This window comes from Patagioenas fasciata, chromosome 10 (genome assembly GCF_037038585.1).
Source record: "Patagioenas fasciata isolate bPatFas1 chromosome 10, bPatFas1.hap1, whole genome shotgun sequence".
In the NCBI taxonomy this organism is placed as follows: domain Eukaryota; kingdom Metazoa; phylum Chordata; class Aves; order Columbiformes; family Columbidae; genus Patagioenas; species Patagioenas fasciata.
This window is the reverse complement of record NC_092529.1, coordinates 17,408,225-17,433,595: the sequence shown is the minus strand read 5'-3', so window position 1 is coordinate 17,433,595 and position 25,371 is coordinate 17,408,225. Positions and strand designations below refer to the sequence as shown.

Sequence of the window (25,371 nt, the reverse complement as noted above, 5' to 3'; positions counted from 1 at the left end):
AGAGGCATCAAAGAATGCGTCTGTAAAAGGACAGAAAAGGAAGGTCTGATATTTTAGACTATGCTAGACCACAATGAATAAATTATAAGAAGGGCTGAATACTTTACTAAGCATAAAGATGTCTAGCAAAAGAAGAGTTCCTACACTTCTCATCCCCCACTGGGTCTCAAATGAAGATCAAGCTGAGGGCTCGGTCAGCCTGCGAGGTTTTTTCCATGTACGTTTTCATCTGGACTGAGGCATCTTTATTTAACAGCATCCATTCTTCCTTGGAGCCTTTTACACCAGAGGCAAGCTTGCTTATTTTACTGATGCTGCTGAAGTTCTCCCAGTCATAACAAACTAAGAACACCCGGTCAGTTTGACAAAGATGAAGTGATAGGTAGGAGGCACATTTCATTACGCTATCAAGGCTTTGGCACGGTAATTGGTGAAGAAACAATTCAGAGCTGTCAGCTCTGTACACACGCCTCTTCCCTGACTGATGTGACGAGTCCTCGATGGGGTAATGAAGGATGTCAAGCGGCGCTCACCGCCGTGCTCGCGCTCTCGCAAAGCCCTGGCCAACACAACCATCCTTCCCCACCACAGACCCGGCTCCCCTGCCGCCTCCTGCACATCCCAAGGGCCAGGACAGGTTCCTACACCTGACACGTGACCGTGACAAGGATTTTAATTGTTTGCAGGATGCAAAATAATCACCTGCTGAACAGGAATAAGCCCTGCTGCAGTCTCCACCAGAGCTGCACACAAACTGCACTGCACGTTCTGGATCTGTCCACGTTCCTCACCTGGCACAGACTCACAGATGGCAGCACAGAGGTGACAATCGGTAGCAGTTATCGCCCTTCCCTGTGCAGGGCAGCCCCCCTCTTGCCACAGGGTCTGCCCCACCCCTGCACCCCTGAAAGGAAAACAAGTGTTTCCAGGTTTCCATGACATATGCCCAGAGAGGGACCCCAAGGAGCCCCTCAGTTCAAACACTGAAGTTAATGATGGATATATTGCTCTGGCATCACTGAAACGGAGAGCATCTGCTTTCTCTCAGTATTTCCATCATATTACAAATCTCACCTGCTTTCTGTTCTTCTTGCAAGGTATTTGAACAATTACCACCCTGTATTAACTTTTCAAACTTCTGTTTATTTTGCTCAGCTGTTGAAAGCTGTGGGTCAGACAACAGGCAGAGAAAACAACTCCACCAGGTCTAACCAGCGAGCAGGGGCAACGCAGGACCACACAGCCCTCCCTGGGGCAGCTCAAAGGTTTGTAAAACTGCAAAGAAGTGTCAATCAATTCCATTTTTAATCACCAACTGTGGGATAAGTTTGGTAAAGGGGCAATGTCCAAAGCTCAAACATTTTTCTTTAAAAACAAATGACATCATGGTTTTGATCGGTTTGTTTGGTTTTTAACAGAAATTAAAACACCATTTTCCAGTATTTTCTTACTATTTTCTGAGTGCCAGTGGTCTACATTTTCAATTACACCACATGCATATGCACGCACACACACCCCACAGCGAACTAAATGGGAGAAGTAATTAGGTAGTGGAAGGTGCACAATATATTGCAAGATTGGGTAATGGCGTTGGGTACGTGAAAAAACAAGACTTCACAACAGAACAGAAATTACATTATCTGGAAAAACTGATGGTTTGGTACAAAATTTTTTTATAAAAAATGAGAAATGGCATTTTGCTACCAAAGAATAACTGAAAATTATCTTTCAACACCAACTAAGTTGCTTAAAGAAAAACTGAAGAAAAATATTCTGATATTATAGCATCTGAATAATCCTACATCAAAACCTAAAATCGCCCTGGATTAATTTTTTTCCAGGCATTTCCTTCTACGAACAGGAAGGGGGCAAAACAAAATTATCACCTACAGGAGTAGTTGCTCTATTGTAGTCCCGGGTGAGCTGACTCTCCGCATTTGAAATGAGATTCCCTTTGAACAACCGAGATGACATTGCAAAGGGCTCTAGTGCCACCTTCTGCACTCTGCTAAAACAGGTGGTAAATGCTGCTCTCTCTAACCTGTAAATGGGGTGTCCACTCCATGAAAGAAGACATTTCCAGTCGACAGAGACCCCGGGACAAGCAGCAAACCTTGGCTGAGGCTGTGACCTTCCAGCACCACACTGTGGGCGAGTGGGCTCTTCTGAAAAGCTGGGGAGACCAACAGGACTGACTTAAACCCACCATACAGGCACATCGCTGCCCACCAATGCATAACCAGGCGAAGCAGATTGCAAGTTCTTAAGGGATGATGTTCAGGAACTAATAAACCAACTCAAATTCGAAGTGATGGGGTAGCTGAGCTTTAGACAATTGATTTCGTTTGCCTCGACTCAAAGGCTTTATATATTTTTTGCACTATATTGTTTTACATCCTTTCCTAAGGGTCAAAACTGGACTTGATTTTTTAAAAATCCAGGTCAAAAAATCAATGCCATGTTAAAGGTTGTGCATATTGAAGACAAATTCAAATATTTTTATTCTCAGTAATAGTGTCATTTTTCCTTTTTCGCTACCTGTCCTCCTTTTGATTTGCCATGGAAGGAAGGAGAAGGAAAACCAAGAAAACATAAATGAAAGTAAGAGAGAAAGCCTGCTCTTTATTTTGGAGTTTTATTCCCTGATCCAGAAAACAACAGTACTAACAGAAATAAACTTATATTTAATATATAAAAATAATTATATCAATTTAATTATTTATATTTGTTATATTTTGGTTATATACAAACATTATTTTTATATTTTGTCTATATTATATTTTTATACTATAAAAAGATTTCACTTTTCTAAGAGAGGACAGCAGCCTACAAAAAAACCATCTGAGAGTGTGCTGTCAGCTCCACCAAACTGTGGCAAAACACCCCCAGCCAAACCCCTGCCCTCTTCAGCCCCTCTCTCCAGCCCAACTTGCACATCAGCCCCCAGTTCTTCAGCCCAGACCGTTCTCCCAAGACCCACCCTGGCAGGGGCTGCTGCCCCCTCCTCATCTGGCTCAGACCTGGGGGAATCCAGGCCCTTCCATTTCTCCCTCCTGGGTCCATGACAGTAACATTTTCCCCACCCTCATTCCTGGCTCTTTCCCAATGGGGTTCCTGTACACTTCACTGGATTTATAATTGCGTTCAGAGGTCTTTTGAGCCTCAGGCTTGGGAATGATGCTCCCTCTGCCCATTTAACCCATCTTTCCTCCTTCCACCTCCCCTCTAGTTTTCTCTGTGCATCTCTCTCCCCACCTCCACAAAATCCGTTTAGCACCTGCACTGAGATACCCCCACTGTCAATTACTCTATACCATCAGCACAGAAGTTACTGAAACTTCAGACTTGGGCTCACCAAGGCTGGTTCAGTCACTTTCTTCCAACTCTAGTTTTTCCTAGAAAGGGTCCCCCAACCACAACAAAGCCCTGTCTGGCTGCTTCAAGGCACGAGCAGCTCACACGGCCATCCCTGACACCATAGGAAAAACAGGTCTGTGGCAAACAGTTGAAACCGCAGGTTGTGGCTAAACCATCTGGTTTTAGAGGACACGAGTCAGAGCCCTCACTCAGGCTGAGTGACACCATCCGAGGAGAATTGATGAAGAAACAGCAAAAAGCCAAGGGACTGCGGCCCTTTCAGCTCCAAAGTCAGAAGAGTGGTTAGTAGCAGTTCTTTATTTCTAACAATAAGCCAAATCCATGAGAAATGCGTCCAGAGGAGTGGAAGGAAGAGCTCAACTTCAAGGCAAATACTGCAAATTGAAACAGTTATTCAATGTTGAAATGAAAAAAAAAAATCATCCCCTCAGATTTTACTCTTCTGAGCAGATAAAAAGCTCTCAAGGAGAACGTTTCCTTCAGTTTCTCTCCTGCTTAAAAAAAAAGATTAAGAGACATTTTAAACCCTGAGTTACCTCATAAAGGTAAAACTGGTAAGATTAACAACCAAAATTAAGCAATTTCATTACTAATTGCTTTTAAAAATTTATCACCTTAATATTGATAATTGTACTCTTAAAATTAATAATCCTGACTTGCCACCTCCCTGTTACAAATAATTTCTCACACCCACCCAATTTCCACAGAACTTCACAAAGAAATATTGAAAATACCTCTTGAAGACTTCTGAAGTAAAAAGGAAAGACACCATATGCATCCATAAATTATTTTTTATTTCAAATCCAGCTCTCAGTTTACATTGTACATGAAACAAAAGCAATCCTGTAATTATTCAGGATTGGCCACGTTCATTAAGCCCCAAAACTAAATTCATCACACTGACGCCAATATGCCAGTTAAACAGACTCTAAACTTCTGTAAACTGGAGACAAAACAAACAAACAAAAACAAACAAAGAAAAACAGAAGTAGCAAGAAACAAGACTCCTATAGTCTGTTTAGGAAAACATAATCCAGAGCTTGCCTAAAGAACAAGTGGCCCAAAAGACTCATGAATTCTCTCAATCCCAATTTCCAGGCAGACCAAGATGGCCCAGATCCTCTTTAAGAAAGTCATGAGCCAGATCTTCACTCTTACCCAAATTCTCTCTCAAGATTTATTGGCAAAATCCCATCAATCCAACTGAATCTCCTTCTACTGCCAAGACAATTTTGCGACTATTTGTAAAGCTAATCAACCAAAATAGTATTTGCATCCCAGTAATATTAAGCCATTAAAGGCTGAAGAATATCTTGGTCATCAACTAGTCGAAGCTGCTCTCGAAATTTGTTGAATGTTGGCAGGATATTTGGATTAAGTCCCCACAGCCTCTCCCCACACACTCAGGCGTATGTTCAACCGCCTGTTTTCCTGAGTCCTAGCGGAGCTTGAAAGAGCAGCTTCTCATCAGCTGCTCCTGGACAGACTCGAGCACCCACCAGCATTCACACACCGGCTTCAACAGCATCATCTGCAGCGCAGAAGGGTAAACATACACAAATGTTTTCCACAAACCAATCTTAAAATGCCAGGCAACAAAGCCACCAGTGCAAGACAACAGCATTAGCTCGGAATGATTCCCAGATGCATAAATATGATTGTCAGATTGGACCTCAGCATATCAGGTTGACATGGCAGGAAAAAGCAGAGACACATGACTCTATGCAATTATCGCTATTCAAAAATATTTGCCTCTAAAATCTGGCAAATAAAAAATATTACATTTTTTTTAAGTAAAAAGCTTTTTTATTTAAAAAAAAAAAATTGCATATCTGTGCACAGTTCATAGTTAAATGTTGTCTTTATTTTGAGTTGGTTTCATTCAAACTCAGACATTTTCCTGACTTAAGTTTTAAACATTTTTTGTTTAACAATCCCACAAGGTAAAAAAACAACCAACCACCAACCACACACACAAATACAGGAAATGGTATTTCTCAAGGGCTTTGTTGGGTTTTTTTTCATGTCAAGAAGTGCAATTTTGTTTCTATAGTTCTTCAAAGTTAAACAGTTTTATCCATCAGTAAAACAATACACTATGCCAAGAATCGCACCAGATACCTTGATTTATCTTATGTACCAGCTGTATCCAGCTTTTCCTATGCACTGCGTAAGGTCGTGAGAGATCTATATGAAAATGATGCTTACGGTAACTCATCTTTACCAGTATAGGCAGGTCAGTGAATGTATGTACACTCTGTGAAATTGCCTATGACTGTTGGAGAATAGAAGTCAATAATATCTACAATTGTACCAGCAAAATGTTTGTATTTACTGTAATTGTCTTGCTTTTGCATACAAATGTATGCTCTGCTTCCAGCCACGGAGACTGTGTGATTATACCACAAGTCTATAATGGGAATACGTTCCTAAAAAAATGCATAATGTAACAGAGAACTCTGGTTTTTCATCTCATTGAACTTGATTCTTCCACACATCCTTCTGGCCCCACTTAAGACAACAGAACTACTCCCTTTTTTTTCTTCCCCCCACTACCACCAACAATCAATTTCAGAGCGAATTTTATAAAGAACTCAGCTTTGGCTTAGTATTTCCTTCACTGGAAACAGTGAATTATGCTACCAGCTTTGGAAGGATTTTCAAAAATTTTCTAGATCAACACTTTGACATTTTGAGAAAAGAATATTAGCAGATGACGCTCTTAATTATTCCAAAAATGAGGTTCCTCATGACTTGATTCCCTTTCAGCTGCAGCTGAAAGATGCCCTATACATCTTATCATTCGTCATGAAACACTAGAAGTCCATTCCCTTTAGTATCCTCAAAAAGACTCAAGTTTTATTCCGATTTGCTCAGGTTTTCCATTGCAGAGTGCTGTTTCATGTGAAAAAGTGGGAAACACCCAGATTACCTGAAGTTTGACTATTCACTTAGGAAAATATTTACCTGTTTTGAGATAGAAAACTGACTAAACCTACTGAGCAGACCCGTTATCTTTCAGCATTTAAAACTACAGGGAGAAGCATCAAAGTTTATATTTAAATGCAAAACCATAAGATTCTGCTCTCTAACATGAAAATGTTTCTAAACTTGAAAAAGAAATCTGCAGTGTCTGTTGGATCAAACAACAAAAGTTAAAGCTTTCTTCACCACTTCATTCTCACAACTACTATTTTACAAAGAAAAGTCTTAAAACCTAGAAGCAAGGCAGGGATGAGCACAGCAGTGACATTGATAGTGATGGCAAGGAACTAACCAGCCATCCTGGAATGACTGCGGCATGTAAGTCAACTGCAAATAACATACTGGGCAGTGTCTTGCAATGGGAAGGTGATTCCTATTCAGATACTTACAGGTGCAGAACTATCGTATAAAAGCATCCAGCTTCTTAAAAAGAGGAACTGAGGAGCTCTGCCAGGCCTATTTCATTCCCAGAGAGACTGTACTGAGAAGCCAGGCTGTGACACTCTATCCTCCAGCATTTCCTCACATAATAGTAGACATAAATTATCACAAAATCAGTATCTACCCCAGAAAATCTTACATGAAATGGATGGACACATCTTTGTAGAAAGAAAAGGATTTCTGAATTTGGAATGCAAAAACACAGTGCAAAACCAAAAAATAGCTCTGAAAAATATTTTTTACATATCAAAAACTCCCAGGATTAAAGCGCTGGATTATAAAGATAAGGTATGGTGCTAAAAGTGGTTTGACAAATTCATAATGGGTTATTGCCCTCGCAGAGGTTTACATATTTCACACTAGCATTTTGCTTTATGTTGTTACAGTATTTTTATAGAGCATTATTTAAAAATAGTATTTCAGTCGGAAGTCTAATTTAGAGTTCATCATGTTTTACCCTAAATGGCCACTTGGAATGCTGTGAAACATGATTTGCAGCCAGAAGCACCAAGTACATAAATTCTTCCACATCAAAGGAGTAGTTTGTAAATTTTGGATGTTCTCCCAGTGTTGGGTGGTGTCCCTAGAAAAAATGAAATAAGACTTTTTAAACAGAAAACAAACCCATCTTCCATTCAAAAAGCAAGAAAAAAATAAAGCATCTGCCATTTTAAATTATTATTTCTGATCCACTGATCTGCTCTGAGGCAAAAGAATCAGCAAAGTAACCGCATAACAGCAACGCTATAGATGGCTTGGAATAATAGCCAATTAATTTCATTCCACTTCTTTCCTCAGCCCTTAATATCAAATGATTTCTTAATCTCAACAGGGAAGTTAATTTGGTCTGAAAAATGAAAATCCTATTTCAAAGATCAGAAACATTGATAGGTGAAGCAAGATAACCTTTAAATGCTTCACATTAGAGCACCCCACCCTTCCAGCAGTTCCATCATTACCTGATCTTGAGGAAACACTTTATTCCTTTTTCGCCAAGTGATGTAATGAATGCCTCTCAGCCTTGCCAAATCCAGGTAACAACGTTCATCTTCACAATTGTATCTGGGGGCAGGCAGAAAAAAATCATTTACCTATCCAGATGGTGTTGAAGTTTACCAGGGTGACACAGAGAAGAAATAAACAAACAAAGAAAAAAAATCCAAAAGCAAACCCAAAAAACTTTAGGCCAAAATATGTGTCGTTCAGTTCTAAGGCACCAAAACCATGGACAAATTCTAATCCATTGAAAACAAGGGCTACCCTCTGTTTTTAACATGTGGCCCAGGAGACAGTGAGGCACACCTGCATGTCAGACATGTCCCTGTCCAGCCACAGCAGCTCTTGGACACGTAAAAAAACTCTGAGTTTCTCAACTAATTTGGGGATTGGACAAAATACTCTCAAGCCAAGATGATGCTGCAAAGCACCAGCTCCACCGCTTTTCCACAGCAGGATCTTCAAGCAAAATCTCCCAGGATAGAGAACTCAGTGCTCTTCTGAGAAGTGTGTGGCATTTTTGTTTAGTTCTGTAGAACTGGAGTGTCTATTAACAACCATACTTTGTGATAAAATAAGTTTACAAGGAAGCTACCAGAGAAATTTGGTTAAACGGCTCAGCTTGGCCAGCAAGGAGTATAGCAAGGAGTATAGAAATAACCTTCAGGGGGATCTTTAACACCCTGGACACTGCACCTCATGTCATCAGTTCTCCTGGATCACCAAAATGCCATTTGATCTCCAACTCACCAGGCAGAATCTGACCAGTTAGGCTTTCTCTTTCTTTTTTTGCAGTTTTCCCCAAGCAATTTTTGACCCGGCTGCATTTTATTTATACAATGGCATCTTACGAAATCACAGGTTAAACCTTTATGCTATAGTTATTTTATAATGAAAGCTTCCTCGCTTTCGGCTCCCAGAAGAGACTGACAAAAATGAAGTCTAGACAAGGATGCAAGACAAATATTCCCAGTCAAATACCAGCAATGGACAGTGCTTCATGAACACGTAAGAACAGACATTAGGAGTTGCGTGTACAATAGAGGGAGAGAGAAACAGACTTACAGTTCAAAAACAACAGCCCAGTCTGGCAGAAAGAGCAAATGGGTAAGTCCTGCTCCATGCATCCCAATGAATATATCAGAGTTGTGGGTAATTCTCAGTTGCTCTGAAAATTCAAGTTCCCTGCAGACAATAGAATAAAAATGGTTAATCTGGCATGCCTATCCATCTCAGCAAGAATTAGTTTCATGTAGAAAGCGCAAAATCAACTTAAGGGCATATTGAAAAGGAGAACTGATCTTTCAAGGAACAATTCCAAGAATCACAAATGCTGCAGCCAGCAATAACTCAGCATGGAATTAAAAGAAATGCAGACAGGTTTCAAAACTTCACAAGAGTCTGTTCCACAAATTTGCTTTTTTTATTGTTTTTTCCCCCAAGTTAAAGTTTCTGCAAGTTTGGGGTTTTTTCACTTGCCTTAAAAAAAAAAAAAAAAAACAAAAAAAACAAAACAAAAAAAAACAGCATCTCCTTTTAAAATCAAACAAACAACACAAAACCAACCAAACTAAATCAAAACCCCCAAACAAACAAAAAACAACCAAACAAAAAACCACACGAACAAACACAAAAACCCCACTACAGAAAAGACCTAATTGTTTTCAATGTAATGTAGAAGCATACAATTCCCATCTAAAGATGTGGATATCCAAGGTGAACATATGCAAAAGGCATCCAGCAGAAATTAGGAGACCAGGCTTTTCTCAGCTCCTGGAACTGTCACTTTCTCACATCCTTTGACTGTAAGCTCCAAATAAAGTATTATCTTTAAATAACCAGGTGTTGTTCCCTGAGCACACAAGAAAAGAATGGACTAAAGATACTTAATTGTAAGAGAAGAAAGACAACTGAAATGGGGAAAGTACAACAGGCTTCACTTGCATACAAACAGTTCATACATCAGAAAGGAAGAGAATAGCAACCTCTCCGACCATTTGGAAGCAAGTATAAAGAATCTGGCTTAAATCGCAACAATAAACTGCTGTAAGGGCAGACATCAGGGAAACGCTTCTAACTATGACAACAGTGATGCTGCAGGATAGCTGGGGAAATGCATAGTGTATCGTAGCATGGGAACACTTCACTAGCTCACCCACCACTCCCCTCAGTAACATCCTTTCTTACCAGTTCTTGGAATTTGCAAAGGCCAGACATTGGGGCTTACATAGCTATGCCTGCAAAGAGCTCTCACCAGTCATAAGCAGCGTGAGCTCTATCAACTTACGTACTTGTATTTGTAGTCTACCACTTTGACCTCCAGCGTTGATACTGTTTTCAAAGCATTCACAAGCTAAGGAAGAGAATAAAACCAAAATTATGTTCTCCTTCAATTAATTCTTTCCCTGTGCTCCTGACCATTTAACACACTCCTCATCACCCACCAGGAATTACAACGAGTGAGACAGAACATGCTACCACTGCTGTATAAAGGAGCCATTCCCCTCCTTTTGTGCCTTCCCACCCAAGACACACGCGTTATTCCTGGCAGAGTAAACCCTGGAGAGGAGACTCAGATCTCCTGCCCTCTCACAGAGGTTACTGATGACTTTCACGTGCTCCATGACTCAATCCTAAACCAATCAAAGTAGTAGGAGTTTTGCCAGGAATAGTGGGAAGACATGGTTGGATTTCCAGAAGATATTCCAATACCTTAAGAAGCAAATTGGTACCTAGGTGGATTTTCAAAAATACCTTTCCAGGTCAGATTCCTACTCAAATGAGAAGTGAAACCAGGCTAGAGCCTGGGCTTCTAACCTAAAAGGGCTTTTTCCAAGTCTCCAACCCATAGCTAACAGGAGAGGGAGAAAAAGCCAAGCATTTTCTTTTACGACAGTGTAGTAAAGATAACATTAACTTCTCCCTTTCTGTCATGTGTTCATTATCAGAAAACACACTACAAGTAGTAGTGCAGGCATGTGCCGTGGACAGTCTCACAGATAAGGCACAAATCAGCCATCTGTGCTCTGTCTATTCTGCCACCAAGCTACTGCACCAAATAAGCCTCGGTTTCTCCCTACATAAGGTGAAGCTGATAATGCAAACTCATTTTTGTCAGGCACAAGCAGCTAAAAATGAACATAGGTATGAAAACATTTGTGGTAAAAAGACAATATCTAGAGAAGCCACACCGTAGTTCCACTAAGTTGCATGATTTGAAAACATGAATCAATATGAAAATTCATTAAGTTTTGAATGCACGTACTCAGACACAATAGCTTATGGATTTTAATCTGCAAGCACAACAGAGGTTTTTGTTAGTCTGCAACACTGGCGATGCTAGAAATAAATGAGATAATCTGAAAGCGAAAAAATTAATGTTATCAGAAGCTCTGTGGTGTCTGTTTGTTAAGAGGAAATACTTTTAGTATTACATCTGTTATCTTCCACTGGATATTTAAAAAGTACAGCAAGGTTCAGTGTGTGGTGTACAGAAACGGAGACTGGTTAAAAGACATAGTAGAAGAAATCTATATTAGAACTGAACATATTTGTTCAAGATTTGTCAGCAGATAGATGTCATTGCTGTATCTGAAAAAAAGAAATTTAAAAAAAAAAAAAATCAATCCAATGAGCAAAATTAAAGTTCTGACAAATTTGTGTTAAAAATAAAAAGGACCATACCTCATTCTGGTTTAATATTTTCCGGTAATCTGTACTACGTGCAAGTATTGTGACTCGAATTTTCCCATCCTGAAAAGAAAGAAGCAGCAGTGTATTAGCTATGAGACAGACCTCACTAAACAAACCCCAAATGCTTCCATATTTACTTTTGGCAATTATTTGAGCAATTAAATATGTTCCTTCCCCACATAACAGATGATGTAACCACCTCAAAATTTGTATCGTATTTTCCAACAGATTAAAAGTGTCAAAAACTTTGTGAAAGTCTGACTATTAACAAAGTATAAAACATTTTCTGAAAGATTTATTTAATTCAGTATAAAAGAGCCTTTGTATTACACGTTATAAGGCAGTTTTTGAAAGCAGCTTTCAGGATGGCTTGGAAAAAAATATTTTACTTCTATAACAGTTCCTCCTTTTACCTCTTTAAATTAATTGGACTCACAGGGGTGTGTTCCAAATGAAATAAAGAGATTTAACTGCATGACTCCCATTAGTGTCAGCAGGAGAAGCATAACTAAATGCCTGTGCGGTGCTTTGAATGTGTGCCCCTCAGCGATAATATGTAGGCTACTCTCCAGCAAATACTTCAAGAAGCCCAGAACTGCCTTATCCATCAGTGCAGCCATTGCAGCAATTTGCAAAAAGTACCAGTGTGTACAAAAGAAAAGCCCAGGGCCAGATGGTAGCGGGCAGGGATCGGAAGGACCAAATTCAATCATTTCCTCCTCTGCTGTGAGCTCAGCAGCAGCTCTGAGGATCAATAAAGAGCAAACTCACTGCATTGCTCTGTAAGACCCACTCTGCTGGAGCCAAGGACAGCACCTTGTCAGCTGCTCCATAAGTGACCATGCACCACATATCTTCCTTAACTAGGAAGGACACAAAAGCCTTGAGCACAGAGAACGGAGCTGGGGAAGAGATCCCAGGGTCAGAAATAGGATGTTCTAAAGTCTGTCCTATGAAAATAAGACATGAGGGCAACTGTCACAAACATACAGAAATGTTTGCTGAAGGTCTTTAAAGAACAGGCTGACTTACTGGAAAAAAAAAGATCCCGAGCATCACACTAAAGGAAAAAAAGTGCATGATATGCCATTATGTCCCACTGGGTCCAGCTTGCCAATGCTGTTTCTCTGGTAAGAGTCATCAGCTCCATATTACAGCTTTATTATTCAGTTATCATACCTTGGGTCCTTCTTGTGTGATATTTAATCTGTGCAACACATGCTGAGAAAATGCTCTAAATAGCCCTGTACTGTGACAGCCTGAGATCTGAAATTAAAAAAAAAAAAAGTTAATACAAAAAGTTATTTTGCTCAGAAAACCTCTCTTTGTGATCAAGTCTTTTGCCATTCTTGTGGAACAAAAGCCCAGTATCATGCACTGCGCTAAACATGTCACTATTCACTGCAACACAAGTGGTACGTTCATTTAGAAAGAAAAAGAACTCTCACTACAGTGTTACAGCCTGAACACATGAGCTAATATCTCCAGGAAAGTCTGTCAGTGTACAAGCTCTTGTGCTCTGCAAAAATACCAGTAAGTTCCCAGTGCCCAGCCATTAAAGAGGAATAAAATGCATCTCATGAGCTGTGACATACAAGATCACACACAAACAGTTACTATCAGCCAGCTAAAGTAACTTCAAAAGCCTGATCTTTAGGGAAGATCATTTCACCAGGATTTGCATAGGCTTTCAGGGCAGCACATTTCATGATAATGCAGCTATTGGAGAGATTCATTAGCTCAGATTCTATACTGTCACACACACATCTAGTTAACACAGTGGATGGATAAAAAGGACTCACCAATGGTGTGTTATAAAACAAGCCGTATCGCATCCGAGGCAGTAATGAGAAGACTGCTTCTTTAAAGCATACCTGCAAAGGAAGATCACAAGAAGTTACACTGCACTGCTACCTTCTGCTGGTACAGCCCCTGCTCATTCAGTGGATCACGGCTTATAATGAGCTCGCAATTACATGCTCCTGTCAAGAACATCCTCACTTCCTTCATTGTGCAAATGAATAGAACAAAGACAATCCTGATCCCAGAAGAGCTCTCACTAAAGATGCTACAGATGCAAGTATGGGAAGAGGTAAAGAAACCACCCCCAAAACAGAACAAACACGAACTAAACAGAAGAAACCAGTTAGAGAGTAGAGACCTTACGACAGGTTTTAGGAGATTTAAAAGACCAAAATGAGCTCTGAATGAATTGGTAAATTTTTGGAAAGAGTAAAATTTTTTTTAATTCTAAGCAGCAGGTATACTAACAGTTGCAGGGGAAGATAAGCACCTCAGTAGGAATCAGGATACTAGAAAGACAGCACCATTTGAAAACCCTTAATTTCAGTAATGGGTCCTGCAGAAGTAAACCCAATATATAAATACCACCTCTCAGATGACACAAAAGTTCGGTCCATCTATACAAAGCATAGACATGGCACAGAATCAGGTTACAGCTCTGTCTCATTTGTGAGGTAGAATACTCATATTACACAAATTAAATATGCATGGAAAGTATTAATGCTTTTCTCTGAAACACCCACATCCACAAACTTGAGAAACTGGCATATTTGCTACATAGTGACTATGAATTAAAACAAAACATAAAATTCCATACCCTTTTAGAGTCAAAGGTTTTCAAGTGTATTATCTCATTATCAGTAAATGCCTTCCATGTCTCACTGAACAGGTCACCATAGCCATATGAGCTCTAGGAGGAAAGGAAAAAACACAAGGGCATAATGATTACACAAACACATAAAAAAACTCTCTTAATGATTTACAAGTTCTGTATGTGAGTTTTAACATACAGTTAATATGTGCATCCCCACCATGGGACAGCCTAGCACAGAACACTGACAAACCCTACCTTTACGATGGCAGTTAACTCAAGTTACCTGTCAAGTAGTAAATTTTTAATAAAACAGTTCTATACATCAGCAATCTAGACAAGTTCTTCAATAGCAGATTAGAATTTCTGAGTTAGGACCAAGGACTACCTGTGACTTTTCCCACAGACAACAGAACACAAGTTAAATTTGAAGTAACAAAAACACAGAGACGGTGGAAGGCATGAACCTTGACTCCTGAGACTAAAAAAACCACCCAGGAATTCAAGTGCAACAGTAACGTTGGAAGTAAAAAGTCACAACCAGTCTGTTTCACATTTGCCTCTGTTTCGGGATGGTCACTTATATCACAAATTGAAAGCAATGATCAGATTTGATGGAAGAAACAGCCAGGAAACTATGTTTTGCATTACTTTGACAAGCTTTTATATCCATAAGTTTCTCTCCAGGGCAGTATAAATGCTCTGTGGAACCCTTTAAGACCCATCTACTCTCTGTGACATTGACCGAGCAGCAGGGGCTCTTGCCTTCAAATTTTTAATACTTTCTACACATCTTAGGGCTACAAGTCACCATCTCTTGCTCTTTGAATGCAATTAAATACATCCTCAGTAGTCCTGGTACCAATTCTTGCTTAAAGCTTGCTTTCAACTCTGGAGCTGGTTCAGGCTGCTTGGAAAGTTATGAGGAAATATTCCCAACAAGAAGTTTGAGAATAAGACTACAAATAACTGCAGAAGAGAACAGACATGCAGTTAAATGTAAAAAAATTTAAAGGGTGCCAGATTTCCTTCAGTTGAAGAGATGCTGCCTTCCTCTTCTACTGCCATTAAGTTTTAATGAATTGTAGAATCCACACTGCTTTCTGGCCACCTCTGTCACAAGAACTGCTCTTTCAGATTAGAAGAAGATAACTGATCTTCAAAGCTGTAAGTATTACTTTTATACTCTACCTGCTCTCCTTAAAAGTGCTTTATAAACATTTCTTTCCTGTATTTACAGCGACGGTCCGCAAATCAACAACCAGAGGACTTCCTACCAATTTTCTGCTTTGTTTAACCTACATCTACGAACATTATTGTTTAATAAGAACAGTGCACTGATTCTACAGTAGCTAGAAAGTATGGCCAAATCTAATTACATCAAGAAAAAATAAAAGAGAATTAATAATAAGCTCAAGTCCATCTTTCAATCGGTGTAGACAGTTCATCAGCAGTTAGTTGATGCCATCATCTGGTAGTTCATGGTAAGGAACTCAAGCAGACTGAGCAGTTAAGACATTTAAAATCATAGTGCTGTGGCAGTACTTACTTTGCATGGTACATTTGAAAGAGTTATTTGATTCAACGACATGACATAAAAACGAGAGTTGCTTTTCAAAAGAATTTACAGGGCTGTCTGACACATTTGATCTTTTCAGAAAGTCAACAGAACCAGATTAACAGGTCCCTGTACAACATCTAGAAAACTTGCTGATCTAGCGGGTGCACTATTTTAGCTTTCAAAATATAAGACAACTAGGAAAAAAGGGTCTCATCTAGCCAAAGAGGTTTCTGATTAAATAATTAACAGGGGATATTTGCAGCTCTCTATCAAATACAAGTTGTTCTTACAGTAAATACTCAGAAAGAGAACCCAGGATTTTATGAGACAGGCACGGGACAATATTGTAGTCGAGGATGGTGTTATTTCTGGACTTGATTATACATGTTACCTGGCATGCTACAAATTGATAAGTTTTTCGTTGTTTAGTTTAACATTCTCCTACACAACTTGAATACTGGCCAGAAAAAATAATATTACTTTTAAAAACAGTCATGGTTTCAACTCAGCAGTACAGCAGAAATAGTCCCACTTAAAATATTGCTTTATATGTCATCATGGCATTCTAAGAGGCGATTGAGAGAAGTAACTGCAAGAAGACTATTTAAAGGAATTAAGTATTAGACTCTCTTTTGATACATATACAGATTTCATTTAGTTGTTTTCCTTATTACAGGCTGTACATTACTGACTTCAAAAGACGCGAGGCTGCGTTTCTTTTTAAATATAGAATAGCTATGAGTAAATCTCCTTCAGTATTCTCAGAGGAAAAAAAGTCTACAGAAAACAGCACGAAATGTACAAATGTCACATAATAGAAATAGAAATCATGTTACTTTTGCAGTCACACCAAAAAGAGCATAATTATGTACTAGCAAAAGATGAGCTATGTTCAAACAGCACGTAGCTTATTGTCAAAAGTCTGTTACCTAACTATTGTTCATGCAGCTGTATTAACAAGATCCAAAAACTTATCGGTTCCACATGGCTAAGCCCACAAGAAAGCTACGTATTGTCTACCGAAAGCTCCAGGGTCTCTATAAAGCAGAAATACAACCCATTACAAATAGGTTAAAAGCACAACAGACTTACAGTATCCCACATGACTATGTTGACATCGGTGCTGAAGGAATTATTAATATGCTGCGTAATATAAAGATTGACGAAATCACAGAAGTGATGGTACATATTAACACCTGAGAAAGAAAGAATTGTTAGCAAAATACATTACTCACTCTTTATTGGTTCATGCATTTTTTTCCTTAATAGTACCCTGCATTTTATATTAGTTTTCCCCTGCTTCTGACTGAATGCTTCTTAGACACCCTAAAAAAGCAAACCTTTGTCAATCAATGTAAGAAATTTGAAGTAAAACATGTTTTTAAAGAGGTCAGAGAAATTAGAAGAGTGGTCAAAAGACAGCATAAGAAAAAGATAAGTTTCACATGCTACTTCTCATTACAGTCTGCAGCTGCTTTCAGAGGTATATGAACAAAACTGCTGCTTTAACAATAGCTTGTTAGACATAAAGGAAACACTAAAACCAGGCCTTTGGCACTGATCTTAATTCTGCTTTATTAGGGTTGAGAGAAGCTCTGTCTGCAGGACTACAAGACAGAACTTGTACTTTTACACGAGCCAAAGCCCAAGTAATTCCTCAGGTTTTTTCTCCAAGCATTCTTGTTCATTCTTGGTTTCTTAATCTAATAACTTAAGACCATGGCGCATAAAAATCTACCACGAAACAAAGGAGGTAACATAGTCCAGTCTCCTTGCTGGTGAAGACCAGACCCCAGATTTGGAACCATGTGCACACAGTCCTTATTTCTAAGCCTCTGACCAAGAAAAGCTGCCATGATAGGAACTGGCTGCTGTGCCTCTCATGCTGCTCAAACAGCATTTTTCCCCTGCCTCCCTTAAAACAAAGGGCTGGACAAAATCACCTCCTGCGCCACAGCTAGACTGCTCCTCTCAAAGGTATGAAGTGACAGCACAGCAACGTTCCCACTGTAACTGTTCAGGAACCCGCAACAACTTTGCTTAAGATATAAGGTACTGGCCTGCAAGGGAAGAGGGACAATCCAGTTCACAGTTTGTCCCGGGGTCAGAACACAGCAGACGACCATGCAGTTTAAACCATCGCTTACCCCACAGCATCTTCTCTGCATGTCTACAACCCGAACACCCCCACTTCATTAACATTTGTTTGCAAAATATGCTGCATGAACAAAAAGGTTGGTGAACTTCCAAAAACGTCAGCAACCACTGGCTTGGGCTCTGCCCCTCTCAAGTATTTTGGCGAAGCACTGCACAGCATTCACCAGAGCTCTCTGTACTGACATAGCCAACCTTCCTGTGGCTTTTCACCTAAACTTGAAACTTTAAGATTAGAAAAGGTCTTTATTTAGTTTTGTGCATTTTGGCTTTTCTGGGAATGGGTGAGGGGGCATTTTTAATCAACTAATGAAACTTATTCCCTCAAGCTTTGTCTTTGAATACTGTTTCTTCTTCAAATGGACAGAGAATCCTCAACTACTGAATACATACCACAACACATGTACACACCTATGTCTTGTGCTTTATGGTATGAAAACTGCCATCCAGAAACACAGCCAAAATCAAAGAGTCTATACAGAAAGGTATTTGGCACAAAGACTGTCAAAACACAGTCGAGAATCAATGACTGTGCAAAACAAGTGGCAGGAATTTTATTCATGTATTTATTACCTGTGACAAAATGTAAGAGTTTTAAAATCTAAGTTTCCAACTTCATAAATGGAACTACAGAAAAAAAGGACTTTGAAAGTCATATGATTTTTCAAAACTAAAAATATATTATAAGCGAACTTGACAATAACAAAGGCATGATGTAGTTGGGCAAGTTCTATATGAGGTCTTTTTACTGCAGTTCTGGAGGATAAAAACCACTGAAGACACCAATTACCTGCATCTAATTTCATGAAGTATGTTGGCTTTTCAATAACAACATCACACTTCTGATCTTCTAGGGGCTTGAAGTTTAATGCAGTAAATGTCTGGAGTTCTGCAAACCTATGAAGATTCAATCACACAGAACACGCTTTGTCATTAACACACTTAAACGAATTTACTTCATACATCTACGATTTCAGAACTGTTCATCCAGTCCATTTGATTTAACAGGAATGCTGAAAACTGATAGAGTTTGACAATTAAAACGATTTGAAATTGTAATGGAAGGTTCTTCAGGTTATGAGCTTCAAGAGGTTAAACACTGCCTTTGATCTCAGGAGGGAGCAGCACCTTTGATCTACAAATCAAGGCAGCAGAGATGTAACAAAGAGCCTTAGAGCCAAGATCTGTGGGTCTCTCCAACCTGATCTGCATTGGCAAAGACACTTCAGCAAGATCTTCATGCTTTGGTCAGAATAATGAATGCAGATGCAATATTTATTATTCCTGGATCTCAACAAGGATGAGCAGTTGAGATGACAACAGCAGGTAGAGAAGAAAAGTCTTTTCCTCCTCTCAGCTCCTCTTAACTGAAACCGACCATCAATGCAAAATGAGGGAAAAAAATATGAGAAAAGCATAAAAATGAGGTTTTTATATGTATCTTGATGCCTCCAGTTCCCTCATGCTTCATCAGTTAACCAGCAAAGCAGCTCTGAAGTGCTAACATGCAACCCATGATACTTAACCAGCTACTGCTAAGCACCCTCTGCACTTCCCGCTCGGCCTGCAGACTGTTGCCCATTTCCCATTCCAGACACAGGCTCTCCTGGGAACATCATGCGAATAAATATCCAGATCAGGTGTTGCATTAGCCCCAGCATCGCCAAGGACTGTGTGAACTAAGACACAAGTACAAACTTCAACAAAATATTTGTCTCCTTCTAGAGGCAGATCAGGTGTACAACCAGCACCCTGTCCAGAGAACATGCGAAGGTTAGAACTTCAAATTACAAGACATTTTCAGATTTTTTGCTGCAGTAAATTAGGCATGACGCAATTACACATGGCATAATTGAGAACATTCTACATAGATGTAATTACCAGGGGTACTCTATATGAACTCTCAAATTGACCTTAGAAAGGAGCAACTGTTTCCTCAGTATTAAATCCCCCCCACAGAGCTGCCAGTGGATATATATATACATATATATATATGTATTTGTAAGTGAACTTGGAAGCAGCCTTGACAAATGATTCTTACCAAGACTGCAGAGGGCTCTTGCGTTGACCTTCAGCCAAAAATGCTTGAACATCGAGTGTGCAATGACCTCCAATTTCTCCCTTCTGCAAGAAGTCTTCTTTGAATCTAGTGCAAATTAGTAAAAGTCTATCAGCTTTTGTGCAACAGTATTACAAGTTCTCTGCAATCTCAATTACGTACTCAAAACAGTGCTAGTTAGTCTCAATTTAGAAAGGCGCTTCACACATATTTAACACTTGAGTATTTTCTTCAGCATAAATCAAGCATTTCCCACGATCCCTCAATAAAGATAATGGTGTCCTTGGAGTTCAATTTAGAAAACAGCACTAATCCACCCAGAAATGTTATTAGGAATCATTTTCACATACTCAAATGAGAAATTTAATCAGATTTTGCTACATGATTAGTTTCAGGAGTAGCATTAATTGGGGTTTTTATTTGTTTTTAATAACAATTTCTCACTGAAAATCACCTCAGATTTCATAACCCAATTAGTAAACTAGGAATTTTATACAGCATACGAAGAGTGAGGTGCAAGAAGGAGTTGCATGAAAACGAACTGCCAACAAAAAGCTCTGCCTAAATTAGCTTTTAGGATAGGCTGAGAAGATGAGAAAACATATTCTGAAGGGTATCAGCAACAGAATCATGAGCCAGCTCTTTTCAAGTCATGTACCCAAGACATTGACTTCAAAGATAAGGCAGAAGGAAAAATGAGTGATGCCAGTATCAGTGGTATGGAGTTTTTTTACCCTGTTTTCCAATATGCAGTATTTTGATTTGAGAGGCAGGAGATTCACGTTCAGATCTCTCTTCAGTCTCTCTGTATCTAAAAATGTAATTCTTGGTTCTGGTATAAAGGCACCTACCATAGGAAAGGTCCTCTCAGTGCCTCATACAAAACCAGTTCTACTTTGCACATCACCTGATCAAGAAAGGAGGTGACTAAAGACACAGAAAAGTCTTCCTCTCTTCCATCAGAAAGCAGGATTTCAATCACCCATTATCATTCCATAAAAGTAAGCGCTTAGGTTTTTAAATAACCTGTACTGCTGACAGCAGCAGCACACAAGAGGTGTAGATCTCAACAGGACTTCAGCAACAAGTCTGCGATCAGCAGTAAAGCCCACGGCAACAAGCACACCAGTTTTGTTAAACAAATTCTGGAGTCCTTTTCCCTGCCGTTCCTTGGTTTTACTACATAACAAACAAATCAGAGACCTGTCATGGTTTCTCTTCACAGTTCGTAAATCAATGTACAAGTTTGTTGCTCTGCAGTGCTGAAGGTACTGAGAACAGGTCAGAGATGAATCTCCCTGTTAAAAAAAGAGTAGGATCTCATCAATAACAAAAATTATGTTTAAAAATAGCAAAAAGTATCATGTCTATCAGAAATACCTACTGTTGCTGCAGGCTTGCAATGGGTTTTCATTTCATTGAGCCTCTCTCGAATGTAACCAAAGTCAGCTTGTTTCCAGAATATCTGTTGGGCTGTCTCAATGTCACTTGCCCTGATGTATGAAGGAGAGAGGGAAAAAATCAAGGCCTATTGCTCAATTCCAGTAATAACTTTAACAGATAATATTTTTTTCCACTAAAAGTGGAAAAGAAGAGCCAGTCGGCTACTTTATTCACATTTAAGATGCAAAACAGGAAGCAACTTATCAGCTGCATGTAAGGGAAAGTATCAATGACAATTTAAAGCTATTCTTCCGTAAAAGGATGTATTTTTTTTTTCACATTTTTCCTCTGCTTTTAAAGCTAAGAAAGGAAATCCAGAGTTATTTTAGGAATCTGGATTCAAGGCTAAATCAGAATAATGAAAACATTGTGTCAGAAAGTATTTCAAACAGTATTTTCTTCCTTAAAAAGTTAAATTCTTAAAATCATGTTGAAAAACATTACATGTAAATACACACATATATAGACGCACACGTATTTCCACCAAAAAATCATCCTTTAAACTCTAAACATCACAATAATGTTAACTTCACAGCTAATATGAAAGTGAGCACTACATTCTTTTTTTAACATACTGTCTTTTACACACATAAAATGACACTTACCATCCAGTTTCAACATAATCACACACTGGGTAACTGAACCTGTAATCTGATTTGCAAGATTTCTCATAACCCCAGCAGGATTTCAGTTTCTTCAAGTATTTCTGTAACAGAGAATAACTGAATCAAGTTATGCAACTGCAAAATGGGAAATGCCTTAAGTTAGTTGTTAGCTTATAAACTACCTTTTGGTAATAAATCTCACATAAATTACTTTTGGTTTGGTCTGTTTCCTAATGGAGTTTAAGAAAAAAACACCCAAAGTCTTTATGTACAACAGAGGCTCCAAAAAGGACATACATACACGCACTTCAACACTCTCCCTGTCTTTAATATGTCTGTTCTGGGACAACCACTTTTCCTGACCCAGTGAGTAGGATTCCAAACTTTTCACATCACTGATGGATGTATGAATAGGTAAAAGAGCTACACTCGCACAAAGGACAGTGCAACCACAGGGTGAGATTATATGCAGGGTAAGATTATATGTAACCACGGGGTAAGATTAAATCGGCATTTTGTTGATTTGCCTATACCCTTGGCACTTCTGCAAAAGTACTGCAGCATGCTAAAACTCACAGGCCTAGAAACTCCTAACTGTATTGAGTTCAAACTCCTTTTGCATGTGCTGGAGTCATTAAGATTAAGATCATCGTTTCAGTTCTGTAACAATTAAAAGAGGGAGGATAAAAATCTCGCAAAACAGTATGTTTAAAATCCACTTTAGTGAAAGCCTCAGATTCAGGAAGAGCCCCATACAACTATTTCAAAAGCAACAACTCCAACTCTCAGTGAAATCAACCAATCGGCAAGGAGACCAATTCATCACCACCTTTAACTACCACGGCTCCCAGAACAAACCACCCCAACATTACACGTGAACAAACAAACAAGCAAGGAGACCTACTTTATATGGGCAACGAGAGTCCTGCTTACAGATGCCAGCAATATGCTGATTATTGTGCAGAAAGTAGGGAATATGTTCATCTGGCAAGTTGATAGCTTTGTAGCTATATAATGGCTCTTCTGGAATGTTTTTTAATTCAGTAAGATTTTCAGCTTGGGAATTAGCCAGAATTTCTTGCAGCAGCAATCCAAATGCAAGCAACATGAACATGGCAACCTGTGAGTTCTATACTTATTAAAAAAAAAAAAAGACAGCATATATTCAGCATAGCACATTTCAAGCATACTACACGATATTTTGCCAAAGTCAGTCACGTACTCAAAGAATTTGTACTTGTATTTCTGGGCTGATTTCTTTTTCCTATGAAAAGTAAACTTTCCCTAAGAGGCTAGACTGTACAACGTCAGGATTATCTTTGAATCATTAGTCATTGAGGGTTATTACGTACTCCCAACTCACAGTCAAACTAAAATGGGTGTGTTTACTTTAGCTGAATCCCGAGGGATCCTGAGAGTTCAAATGTGGAAACTAAGTATAGAGCATGTAACATCCAGTCAGTAGGATAAAAATGTACAAGTATTGGGGGGGAGGGGTGAGAAGAAGAATAATTTTATTTTAAAAATAAGTATAAAAATAATACATTCCCCACTTTGGAAGAAACTAATCATTAGCTGAAGGAAAACTATGCGGACATAAATAAATGGTCGGACTTAAGTCTGTTTCAAGATGCTTGTTTTCAGCAGCTAACATAATGTTAAAGAAACTCTAAATACTGAGTTATCTACATAAAATTGTAACTGGAGCCCCACACATAAATATATACACTAAAGCAGATTGGATACCTTTCTGGTAATAACAACATTCTCAAACAACACTGCTTTGAACCATTAAACTTCCTGAGAAAAAAAAAATAGATGGCCTGTATTTAAAAATCCTTTTTTTGGCATTATAATTTGCCAAAATTTGCATGCTTGCTAGCAACTGAAGCCTTTAGCAGTATTCCTACCATACAAGTAGTTTTACCTGTTTGGTTTGAGGAGAACTGCTTCGGGCTTCTCAAGTACACAAACCTGGTGGGGGGAGAGAAAAATTGAGTTACATACGTCCTGCAAAAGGAAGATTCCTCAGAAGACAGTCTTGCTTCTTGAGAAACATTCACAGCGATGAGACGAACCTTCCAACAGCCCAGAGCGTTTCTGACCTGCCAGGGTACTCGGATCTCTACAAGAAAGCAACTCCCCTTCCCTTTGGCATGCATTTCAGGGCATGGGGCTATCCCGAGTGGATCACAGCGCACCCCATCCCCAAACCAAACCCTGCGCTGCGGTGTCTGGCTCCCCCAAAACGCTGTTGCCCCCTACCCATCCCCTGGACCCTGGCTAAGGATCAGTCACTTCGGGAAGGTGTCCGACACCCAGTGCCGGGCCTGTGCCAGTGTCCAGCCCGCACTACACTCAGCGTTAGACCTGCTGTCAGCCCCTAGCGAGCCCCATCCCGCCCCGCCCGAGCCGCCCCCGGCGCCGCTCGCCCACGCCGGGCACCTCACCTCAGCTCAGACGCGTCGGCCCCGGGGAGCCCCGCGGCCCATGGGACCGGCTGCTCCTCCCGTTACGCGCTCGCCGACGGCCTTAATCCTCATGCCGCCGCGGCAGCTGGCGGCCGTCCCGGGGGGAGCGCCACGGCCCGGCCCCGCCAGGCTCCGCGGGGAAAGGCGGCCGCCGTGAGAGGGCGGCACCGCCGCCGCGCCCCTCCTTCACACCCGCGGGGAGCGGGGCGGGCGGCACCGCCACACCCCGGCCCCCACCGCGGGGAGGAGAGGGCTGCGGCGGCCGGGACCTGCCCCACCTGGAGGCGGCGGGAGCGCCGAGCCGCCGGGGAAGGAGGGAGCGGGCCGGGCCGGCGGCGCCGCTCGCCGGAAAGCGGGCGGGGGGAGCGGGTTGGCCTCTCCTACCGCTCCTCAGCCAGGTGGAGCCGGGTCGGTGCTCGCCAGCCCGGCTGCGGCCGCCCGGGGCTGCGCCGTGCGGCACCTGCCCGGGGGCAGCACCCCCGCCAAGGGAACGCGGTGCGGGAGCGGGGCCGGCGGCGCGTCTTCCTTCTGCTGCCGGAAATAAAGCGCTGCCGCCGCCTCGCACCGGGAACGGCGTCCTCAGGATGTGCAGGAAAAGGGCCTTTTCCTGCCGCCGCTCAGCAGGAAGCGCAGCCTCCGGGCACCCCATTGTTTGAGGCGGGCTCACCCCCGGGAGCCCCGGCTTTCACACGGCAGCGAGAAGCGGTGCCGGGGGGGCCGGTGCGGTACCACCGCCCGCGCTGCCGTCAGACACCTTCATATCCGCAAGCGGGGAGGTTAATTAACCCCCTGCCGGGCACCCAGCGTCGTTCCTGCTCTGGCTCTGTTGACAACTCACATCCTCGTTCACAGTTTTAGGCAATTCCCGCTTTGACAAGTACCGCAGGGGGCGGAGGCACCACCCCTCAAATGCTTGGAGTCCTTCCAGCGCAGGAACGGGCTCTTGTCCCCTCCTTCACAGGTGGGGAGAA

General features: G+C 40.8%; 1 protein-coding gene across 2 annotated transcripts; it reads right to left on the bottom strand.

Moving 5' to 3' along the window:
* Positions 1 to 4,151: 4,151 nt before the first annotated feature.
* EOGT (EGF domain specific O-linked N-acetylglucosamine transferase) lies at positions 4,152 to 24,921 on the bottom strand. Of its 2 annotated transcripts, none has more exons than XM_065845605.2 (17): positions 24,380 to 24,921; positions 23,857 to 23,903; positions 22,834 to 23,063; positions 21,930 to 22,030; positions 21,266 to 21,374; positions 21,085 to 21,179; positions 19,864 to 19,968; positions 18,613 to 18,719; positions 16,761 to 16,864; positions 14,114 to 14,206; positions 13,296 to 13,367; positions 12,673 to 12,759; positions 11,485 to 11,553; positions 10,092 to 10,153; positions 8,866 to 8,985; positions 7,764 to 7,866; positions 4,152 to 7,387 (listed from the first exon to the last, which is right to left on the bottom strand). In XM_065845605.2, exons 3-17 carry the CDS (start codon positions 23,041 to 23,043, stop codon positions 7,241 to 7,243), a joined length of 1,584 nt encoding a protein of 527 aa, XP_065701677.1. In that variant the 5' UTR covers positions 23,044 to 23,063; positions 23,857 to 23,903; positions 24,380 to 24,921; the 3' UTR covers positions 4,152 to 7,240. The 2 variants fall into 2 exon arrangements, with proteins under 2 accessions (XP_065701677.1, XP_065701675.1); XM_065845603.2 differs by having other exon boundaries at positions 22,834 to 23,058; positions 24,380 to 24,920.
* Between the last annotated feature and the right edge of the window lie 450 nt (positions 24,922 to 25,371).

Bases quoted from the DNA above. Each gene is read 5' to 3' on its own strand.
- EOGT (XM_065845605.2), bottom strand. From the start codon at position 23,043: ATGTTCATGTTGCTTGCATTTGGATTGCTGCTGCAAGAAATTCTGGCT. The intron at 18,720-19,863 runs GTAAGAATCATT...GAATCTTCATAG, and splicing joins AAGAGCCCTCTGCAGTCTTG to GTTTGCAGAACTCCAGACAT. The intron at 7,388-7,763 runs GTAATGATGGAA...CATTTTTTCTAG, and splicing joins AAGTGTTTCCTCAAGATCAG to GGACACCACCCAACACTGGG.